Genomic DNA, 10,209 nt, shown 5'->3' with positions numbered 1-10,209 from the left:
CCTGCCACTGAGGAACCGTACATTGCACAAACTCATGGAAGGGGGCCGAGACTACCAACTGAAAAGGCAGCAGTTGAAGTGCTAGCAATTTAGCCAAGCTAGCATTCAACCGCTGGGCATGTGAATTGGCTGGGAGTGAACTTCTTTCGATGGTCCAGCAGCTGGGGCAGGGAAAGTTGCCTGCTACAATCGGACATCGGTGTACTGCTAGCAGAGTGCCCGCAAGTACTTGGCTGTGACACACCTAATTCTACACCTTAATTCCTGTCAGTGCAGTTTTCAGAGAGTACTGAAGGTCTAGTGGGGTTGAAACACACTACACAAGGCGGCCGCGCTGGTGGTCTTATATAGTGTGGGGCGTGTACTAAACCCCCCTGAGCTATAATTGGCCACAGGCATCCTGCCAGTGGCCAATTATGGCTCTCCTCACTGCCAGCGATGTGATTGGCCAAGCATGCGGGGTCACAGTGCATGTTTGGGCAATCATGAGCCAGCAATTCACTGCGATGGCGTAGTGCATTGTGGGCCGTTCGTGCCACACGAATTTGGTGCGAATGGTCCACAAAGTTCTTAATTCGCCGAACAGGCGAATGGCCCGCGTTCGAGTCAAACACTGAGCTCATCCCTACTGTGCAAGCTCTGGCCAGTGATCCATCCTCAAGATCCAGTAACCCAGAGGTTTTTCAGTGGGAAAGGTGTCCAAGTCTGACCTTGCCCCTAGGTATTCCTGCACCATGTAAATCAGACGCTGGCGATGGTTGCTGGAACCGATCATACCTTGGGGCTGCGGACTAAAAAATTGTCTGAACGCATCGGTCAGATGGCCACCTTCTCCACCGCTCCTTCTGTGACTGACCAAAGCCTCAGCAACACGTTGTCCAAGACCAGGAATTTGTAACCTCCCAGTCTCTGGTAACGTGTTGCACAGGCCTTTCTGCAAGGCCTCCTGAAGAGGTTTCATCCTCTGCTCCCTCTGCAATGGCAAGATAAGGTCTGTAACCTTACCCTTGTAACCTGGATCAAGGAGGGTTGCCAGCCAGTAATGATCCCTCTTCTTGATACCACAAATACAAGGATCCTTCCGCAGGCTTTGCAAGATCAGGGAGGCCATGCAGCATAGGTTTGTTGAGGCATTCGGTCCGGAGTCCTCTGGGTCACTAAGGACAACATGTTCCACAGCTACCTCCTCCCAGCCACATACAAGTCCACGTGTTTCTTGGGACTGTAAATGATCCCTTGAAGACTGCTGCTGATGCTGAGTGCTAGGCTCCACCTCCATGCCGACACAATCATCATCCTCCTCCTCCTCCTCTTTCTGTGTGATCAGCGGGACAGCAGGAACACTGTCTGGATAAAGGGGGTCTTGAGAGATAAGGAAGTCCTCCTCTTCCTCCCTCTGTTCTGCCTCAAGTGCCCTGTCCATTACTCCACGCAGCGTATGCTCCAACAGGTGGACAAGAGGGACAGTGTCACTGATGCATGCACTGTCACTGCTCACCATCTTCGTGGCCTCCTCTAATGGTGACAAGACAGTGCATGCATCCCTGATCATAGCCACTGGAGTGGGGAAAAAAACAAGCTCCTCTGACCCTGTCCTGGTGCCGTAGTCACACAGGTACTCATTGATGGCCCTCTGCTGCCTGTGCAGCCGCTGCAGCATGGCCAACATTGAGTTCCACCTGGTGGGCATGTCACAGATTAGGTGGTTCTTGGTCAGGTTAAATTCCTTTTGGAGCTCAGCCAGCCGAGCACCGGTGTTATATGACCGGCGGAAATGCACGCAAACTTTCCTGGCCTGGCCTCAGGACATCCTGTAAGCCCGGGTACCTGCCCAAGAACCACTGCACCACCAAGTTAAGGACATGAGCCACACAGGGAACATGGGTGAAGTGTCCCTGTCGGAGGGCAGAGAGGAGGTTGGTGCCATTGTTGCAAACCACCATTCCTGGCTTAAGCTGGCGTGGCGTCAACCACCTTTGAGCCTGCCCCTGCAGAGCTGAGAGAATCTCTGCCCCAGTGTGGCTCCTGTCCCCCAAGCACACCAGCTCAAGCACCGCATGGCATATTTTTGTCTGCGTAACTCCTTGAACACCTACAGAGCACCGCTGGTTCTGAGGACAGAGCACAGGAAGAGGCCATGGAGGAAGAAGAAGAGGAGGGGGTGGAGGAGAGAGGTGTGTCAGAATCACCAGAAGTAGCATTTTGGAGGCGTGGTGGCAGAACAACCCCCAACACTACTGCACCTTGTCCTGCATCCTTCCCATCTGCCAGCAGTCACCCAATGCACCGTGAAAGATAGGTAACGTCCCTGTCCATGCCTTCTGGACCATGAGTCAGCGGTAATATGCACCTTACCGCTGACCGCCCTGTCCAGCGAGGCAAGGACATTGCCTTCCACATGCCGGTAGAGAGCCGGAATCGCATTCCGTGAGAAAAAGTGACGTTTGGGAACCTGCCACTGGGGAACTGCACATTCCACAAACTCACGGAAGGAGGCCGAGTCTAACAACTGAAAAGGCAGCAGTTGAAGTGCTAGCAATTTAGCCAAGCTAGCATTCAACCGCTGGGCATGTGGATGGCTGGGAGTGAACTTTTCGGCGGTGCAGCAGCTGGGGCAGGGACATTTGCCTGGTACAATCTGACATCGGTGATACCAATACTTGGCTGTGACACACCTAATTCTACACCTTCATTCCTCTCAGAGCAGATTTCAGAGAGGACTGAAGGTCTAGTGGGGTTGGAGATCCCAGCCTATGAGGAGCAAGGAGAGGTCCGCTTTGTTCTTTGGTGTGGGTCTTTTAGGTACGCTTGCCAACGAGCTGCATGGCAGGTCAACATATGTCTGGTCAAGCATGTGGTGCCCAAGCGGCTGATGTTTTGGCCACGCGAGATACGCTTGAGACATATGTTGCAAATAGCAGCAGTGCGATCTGATGCACTTGTCTCAAAAAAGGCCCACACCAAAGAACTTTTGGAATAACGCGCACAGGCATGCAGAGCTCTGCGATGTGATGCAGTCAGTGTGCTGCCCTTAAGCTGGCTCGTTGGAAATATGCCTCCTCCTCCTTCTCCTCCTCCTCTCTCCTATCAGGCACCCACGTGGAGTCATTGACCTCATCATCCTGTCCTTCTTCATTACTGGAGCAAACCTATGTTGCAGCCAGGCATGTACTGGCCATTGGGACTATCGGGAGTTTCCCGGTGGGCCGATGGCTCAGTGGGCCACTCTGATTTAAGGGAGTGGTGATGGGACACTCTGATTTAAGGGGGCTGCACATGGGATACTCTGATGTAAGAGGGCTGGTAATGGGACACTCTGATGTAAGGGGGTGGTGATGGGACACTCTGATGTAAGGGGGCTGGTAATGGGACACTCTGATGTAAGGGGGTGGTGATGGGACACTCTGATGTAAGGGGGCTGGTAATGGGACACTCTGATGTAAGGGGGCTGGTAATGGGACACTCTGATGTAAGGGGGTGGTGATGGGACACTCTGATGTAAGGGGGCTGGTGATGGGACACTCTGATGTAAGGGGGCTGGTAATGGGACACTCTGATGTAAGGGGGATGCTGATGGGACACTCTGTTGTAAGGGAGTGCTGATGGGACACTCAAAATGTAAGTGGGCCGGTCTGGGTGAAGTCCAGAGCCAAATTTCTGTCCCAGTCCAGCCCTGGTTGCAGCTGGTACAATATGACTGCCAGATTGCTGTCTTTCTTGGGCATCCCCTCTCTTTGGGCTCACGTTTATGCCTACAACACATACACACAACAACTAGGATGCATATCTATCCTCCATACACTGTAACTGCAGCTAACTGACTCGCCTGCCTACTCTATCTAACTTAAATCAAATTACACTGTCTCTCTGTCTTTCTCTCTCCGCCGCCGCAACACACTACACTATAGTGTGGGGCATGTACTAAACCCCCTGAGCCATAATTGGCCAAAGCCACCATGGACACAGACGTGCTGTTATTGACCAAGCATGTGGGTCATAGTGAATGCTTGGCCAATCATCAGCCAGTAATGCACTGCGATGCCGCAGTGAATTATGGGCCGTGGTGCGCCACTCTAATTTGGCGCAAACGGCCCATAATGTTCGCAATTCGACAAACACCCAAACAGGCGATGTTTGAGTCGAACATGGGTTTGACTCGAACTCGAAGCTCATCTCTACTGAGCACCATTGAACATCCCAGCAGAATATTCCCTCAGCTGAAATGGCAAATTGCTTTCCTAATCATCTTCAACTGCTTAATTGAAGGGTTTCAGTAGTCATATACTATGCCATAGCAAGCAGTCATGTACCTGGTTATAGAGCCTGACGTGAAGAGGAAGGCCTCTCCAACAGCTCTAGCTCAGTAACCACTGGAAGTGAGAGAGCAACTGTGAGATCATGGTGAGGTATGAGCGCCTGTAGTAAGTTGCCATAAGTCCAGCAAGCTGATGCTCCACCAGAAATGAGCCAGAAGACAGAGGCAGCTGACAGTAGACAGATGCAGAAGACCCCAGAGCTGGCTGGTAGCACACTGGCAGGAGCTTGGGCAAACAGGCAAGAAGCAGATGGGAGCATGCCGATCAGGAGGAACTGTGGCAGACTGGAGGAGCAAGATGCAGGGTTAGGCACACTGGGTCGGTAGTAGACAGTCAGATCAGGTAGAAGAATAGTCAGGAAACAGGCAGAGGTAAGCAAGGGTGAAACAGATCAGGCAAAGACAGGGGGAAACAGCAGATTCCAGGAACAAGCCAAGGTCAGGGCAGGTAGTGTTCAAGCGTGGTCAGAGGCAAGCCGGATCAGAAACTGAACTCAGGTACAGTCAACTGAATACATGGAGCGCTGTGGATCATACAGCAATGAACCAATGCCGCAGCCCTGCTTAAATATCCTGTTTGGCACCAGCATGGTGACAGGTCCACGCCCAAGCATGCGCATGCACACGTGTGTGCGCGCACATCTGCTCGGACACTTGCTGGCCTGTGCCCGTGCAGACTTATGTGCCTGGCAACATTGTTTGCTTCATGGGTAAGCCTTCCCTGACACAAGCCCTTCTTACATTCTCTAAAATGAATCCAATATCATCTCTAGGTGCCCTGAAAAAAAGTGGTAGCCTTATGGGCCGTATATGGGCCGAATTCCCGACAACAAATGCTTGAGAGCTGGTTCTCAAATTTTCTGACAAGAAGACTTGTCGGAAATTCCGAGTGTGAATGAATGAATGACTTATATAGCGCTACCTATACGAACTGAATCGCCTCTGGGCGCTTTTTCTTGCCACCGGTGTCCATCTGCAGCTATTTATGCGGTCCTTTAACCTGTAGAGTCCCGACACACTTACAACATTGACATACACATACACATATTATGGCCAATTCTTTTTTTTTTTGGACAGGGTCTAATTAACCTACCAGCATGTCTTTGGAGTGTGGGAGGAAACCGGAGTACCCGGAGGAAACCCACGCAGGCACAGGGAGAACATGCAAACTCCAGGCAGATAGTGTTGTGGTCGGGATTTGAACCAGCAACCCTTTTTACTGCTAGGTGAAAGTGCTAACCACTACACCACTGTGCTGCCCGAGTGTGTGTACACAATTCCGATGAATCAAGCAGAAGAGCCGCACTGTCTATTGATCTTCATTTTTCTTGGCTCGTCGTATGTGTTGTACGCAGGGGCGGACTGACCATTCGGCCACTCGGGCACTGCCCGAGGGCCCTGGACCACAAGAGGGGCCCCATCAGGGTTGCCAGCCTCAGTAAACCTCTCTCCAGTACCTTCTCAGTCAATAGAAAGATATCTGTGTATACTGTGTGATTGTATACTGTGTGTACATGTATGTGTAACCTGTGTGATTGTATACTGTGTGTGTGTTTGTGTATACTGTGTGGCCCCATAATCTCCTATTGCCCGGAGGCCCCATGAGTTGTCAGTCTGCCCCTGGTTGTACGTCGCCGCGTTCTTGACTGGAGGAGCAGGAACGATCGTAAAAGCAGGAGACTGAAAAGTGCGAATCGTCTCTCACCAAACTTCTACTAACACCAGATTAGCAGAAGGAGCCCAAAGGGTAGCGCACTGGGTATTGAACTTCCTCTTTCTAGTGCCGACGTACGCGTTGTACGTCACCGCGTTCTTGTGGTTCGGAAATTCCGGCAACTTTGTGTGATAGTGTGTATGCAAGGCAGGTTTGAGCCAAAATCCGTTGGAAAAAAAATCCATGGATTTTGTTGTCGGAATGTCTTAACCTCAATGCGCACACCACAAAACCTCAGAGGAACCAGCACACCACCCATTACCTCCAGTCAGGGCCACTGATAGGCCAGTACAACTGGCCCTGTTGTACCTGGCCTGGCCAGCAGGGGGGCCCAGGCAAGCTGAGCAGATAAATAATTAATATAAAAGAAATCCTCCAGCCATGGCCGATCAGAGTCCGTCTGAATCAACTACCAACCAAATAACCCCCACCACCCCCCCCCCCCTGCAGACTAGGTGGCGGCAGGGGAGGGACTATTTCCTCTATTTCGGGTGCGAAAGAATGCCTCTTCATGGGTGGCACTGTCTGCAGCAGAATATGGCATTGGCGGCATGGGTGGCACTCTCTGCAGGTAGCACATGCGTTATGGCCCATAAGACATGTGCTGCCTGCAGACAGTGCCACCCATGCCGCCAATGCCATATTGTGCTGCAGACAGTGCCACCCATGACGCTAATGTCATAACGCATGTGATGCCTGCAGAGACAGTGCCACCCATGCTGCCAATGGCATGCCATTGGCGGCATGGGTGGCACTGTCTGCAGCACAATATGGCATTGGTGGCATGGGTGGCGCTGTCAGCAAGTAGCACATGCGTTATGCCATTAGTGTCACGGCTGGCACTGTTTGCAGCACATTAAGGCATTGGCGGCACTGTTTGCCAGTAGAACATGCATTATGGCCCATAACGCACGTGCTGCCTGCAGAGACAGTGCCACCCGTGCCGCCAATGCCGTAATGTGCTACAGACAGTGTCACCCGTGCTGGCAATGCCGTAATGTGCTACAGACAGTGCCGCCAATGCCGCCAATGCCGCCAATGCCATAATGTGCTACAGACAGTGTCACCCATGCCGCCAATGCCATAATGTGTGGCAGACAGTGCCACCCATGCCTATCACTTGTAGACAAACCTGCATTTGTTTCAAAGTGGGGTCTGGGGGGGGGGGCAGGGGCAGGGCGGGGCTGAAGGAGGGACCAGGGGCGAGGCCAGGGTGGAGCTGAAGGGGGCCCCGTCAGGTAAGCTGTACGGGGCCCCATGGCAGGGCTGGACTGGGACAAAAATTTGGCCCTGGACTTCATCCAGACCGGCCCACTTTAATTTTGCAAACACGCAAAAAACAGTATATAAACTGTATGCAATTGGGCAAAAAAGCCCCTAGAGAACCCCCCTTACATCAGGGTCCCCAGAGAGCCCTCCACTTACATCAGGGTGCCCAGAGCGCCTCCCCTTACATCAGGGTCCCCATATAGCCTTCCCCTTACATCAGGGTCCCCAGAGGGCCCCTCCTTACATCTGGGTCCCCAGAGAGCCCCCCACTTACATCTGGGTCCCCAGAGAGCCCCCCACTTACATCAGGGTCCCCAGGGAGCCTCCCATTACATCAGGGTCCCCAGAGGGCCACTCCTTACATCTGGGTCCCCAGAGAGCCCCCCACTTACATCAGGGTCCCCAGAGAGCCTCCCCTTACATCAGGGTCCCCATATAGCCTTTTCCTTACATCAGGGTCCCCAGAGAGCCCCTCTTACATCAGAGTCCCCAGAGATCATCCGCCTTACATCAGGGTCCCTAGAGAGCCAACCCCTTACATCCAGGTCCCCGCAGAGCCCCCCCTTACATCCGGGTCGACAAAGAGCCTCTCTCTTACATCAGGGTCCCCAGACAGCACCTCCTTACATTAGGGTCACCAGAAAGAGGGCGGGTAGTGGGCTGGGACCCTGTGATTGGGGACTCCTGGACCGACTCAGGGCTATGGGCCCTAGATTCGGGGCTATAGCCCCAAAAGTCCCCCCCCAGTGATGCCACTGGCTGTCACTGGAACCGGCCCACTGAGCCATCGGCCCACCGGGAAACTCCCTATAGTCCCTATGGCCAGTACATGCCTGGCCCCATGATTTCTATCAGCGGCCCTGCCTCCAGTAGTTGAGCAGACCAGTATCCCCAACAAGGTCACATCAACCATTCATTCCTTGGTCTCCTCTCCTCCCAGTGAGCAGACGTTGTAGAAGGTGAGAGGCTGCAGAATGCATGTACTTACCTTGAAAAAAAAAATATCTTATGACAGGTCAACTTTATGACATTTCATTAATGATAGGCATCAGGAATGTCCAAAGGGTTTTGTGTTAAAATTGAAAAAATAATAATAATAAAGAAAAGTTCTTCAGCCTTGTCAGCTCGGCACACCCGCCGATGGACGCGCTCTAGTATCATATTGCTCTATAATGTAGATCGGAGAGGCAATTATTTGCATTACTTAAACGTCAGTAAACACGCCGGGACGTTGTGAATTGAATTATTTTCTGGTGGGACGGAGGAGAGCAGCAGAACTGAAAATGATGCCGCTCGCTATAGTCTGCATGTCCGTTTATGTCTTAGAAGGCCTTCTGTCCTTCTACCTCAACTTTTTAATTTTTGTCTTCCACTTGAAAAGCTTCAGAAAGGGGATAAAGCTGAACCCTTCCAGCCTCATCCAGCTGATCACGGGAGCCATTAACATTAGCTTGCACGGAATCACACTCGGGACTTCCATTGGTACATTATTCTTTATTTCTCAAGTTGCCACGTTGTATCATGCAATGATGGTCATCGTCCCTTTCCACTTAAAGTTCAGCTGTTGGCTCATTGCCTGGCTCTGCGCCTATTATTGTACCACCATCACCAACATGGCACACCGACTCTTTACCTGGATGAAGAGGATCCTCGTGTCCTTCTTGCCTCACCTGCTCTTCCTCTCTGCGGTTGTGTCTTTTATCCTGCCTGTCCAGTCAGTCTGGTATCTCAATGTCCAAATCGCTGATGAAAACTCCACCCTAAGTAACATATTCCCCAGATTTGAAGTCTTCATTTCTGACTTCACCGTAATAGCGATGAGCTGTCTCTGTTCCTTTCTGCCCTTCCTGATGACCCTCGGCTCCCTCGTGGTGACCATGTCCTCCCTCTTCAGACATATCTGGAAGGTGAAGAAGAATGACTCGGGATTTGCTCCTCCAAACCTCCAGGCTCATGTCAGTGCCGTGAGAACCATGATATTATTTCTTGTCCTCTCTGTCATTGTCAACGTCTCCGAGATAGTTAAACTCATGGGATTGTCTTTCTTCAATTTCTCGAATGGGACCGCACAATTCAGTATCTGGTTATTGGCTGTTACCTTTCCATTGGCAGAAGTCGCCATTATTATCCAGTCCAGCCGCAAGTTGAAGAAGAGGTTTTTACAAATGTTCTGTGCTGGAAATGCTTGGGAGGCCGGAACTGGGACCAATGTCAGCCAATGAGTACCGGACTTGAATCGTATGGATTTGTAGAGACATATGAGTCTGTATATTTTATAAACTTGGTGATGTACCAGATAAACTTACTATATATACTTAGGTTGGTCTACATCAGGGGTCGGGAACCTCAGCTCTCCAGCTGTTTTGGAACTACAAGTCCCATGAGACATTGCAAGACCCTAACAATCACAGGCATGACTCCTAGAGGCAGAGGCATGATGGGATTTGTAGTTTCAAAACAGCTGGAGAGCCGAGGTTCCCTACCCCTGGTCTACATACTACATGAACTCAAACTATATATTATATAGACATATACGATGTCCCTAATATCATAAGCCCTTGTACACACGGTCGGAGATTCCGACGGATTGCGTCCTATCGGACCGTTTTGTCAGATATTCCGACTGTGTGTGGTCTCCGTTGGAATATCCGACGGACCAACTTTTCCAACTTGCCGGTAAAATTTTCCCACAAAATGCTCCGATCGGACATACTCCGATCATGTGTAGCCTACTCCAACGGACCAAAGTGCCACGCATTCTCAGATCAAATTCCTAGACCAAAGCTATTGGCTACTAGCCTGAACGTAGTCCCGTTGTAACGAAATAACGTCATCACGTTATGTACAATCGGATTTTCCGACAACTTTGTCCGACCGTGTGTATGCAACATCACTTCCGGACCTCTTCCCG

At 51.3% G+C, this 10,209-nt stretch overlaps 1 protein-coding gene across 1 annotated transcript; it reads left to right on the top strand.

The window, feature by feature from the left end:
• Nucleotides 1–8,605: 8,605 nt before the first annotated feature.
• On the top strand, nt 8,606–9,520 carry LOC143925203 (taste receptor type 2 member 4-like). The gene has a single exon (XM_077449800.1). It carries the CDS (start codon nt 8,606–8,608, stop codon nt 9,518–9,520), a length of 915 nt encoding a protein of 304 aa, XP_077305926.1.
• The last annotated feature ends 689 nt before the right edge of the window (nt 9,521–10,209 follow it).

Source organism: Lithobates pipiens, unplaced genomic scaffold, assembly GCF_037356315.1.
Source record: "Lithobates pipiens isolate NorthernLeopardFrog02 unplaced genomic scaffold, aLitPip1_a1.2 Scaffold_22, whole genome shotgun sequence".
Lineage (NCBI taxonomy): Eukaryota > Metazoa > Chordata > Amphibia > Anura > Ranidae > Lithobates > Lithobates pipiens.
The sequence above is the reverse complement of the archived record's forward strand: the minus strand, read 5'-3'. Positions and strand labels throughout refer to the sequence as shown.

Bases quoted from the DNA above. Each gene is read 5' to 3' on its own strand.
- LOC143925203 (XM_077449800.1), top strand. From the start codon at position 8,606: ATGTCCGTTTATGTCTTAGAAGGCCTTCTGTCCTTCTACCTCAACTTT.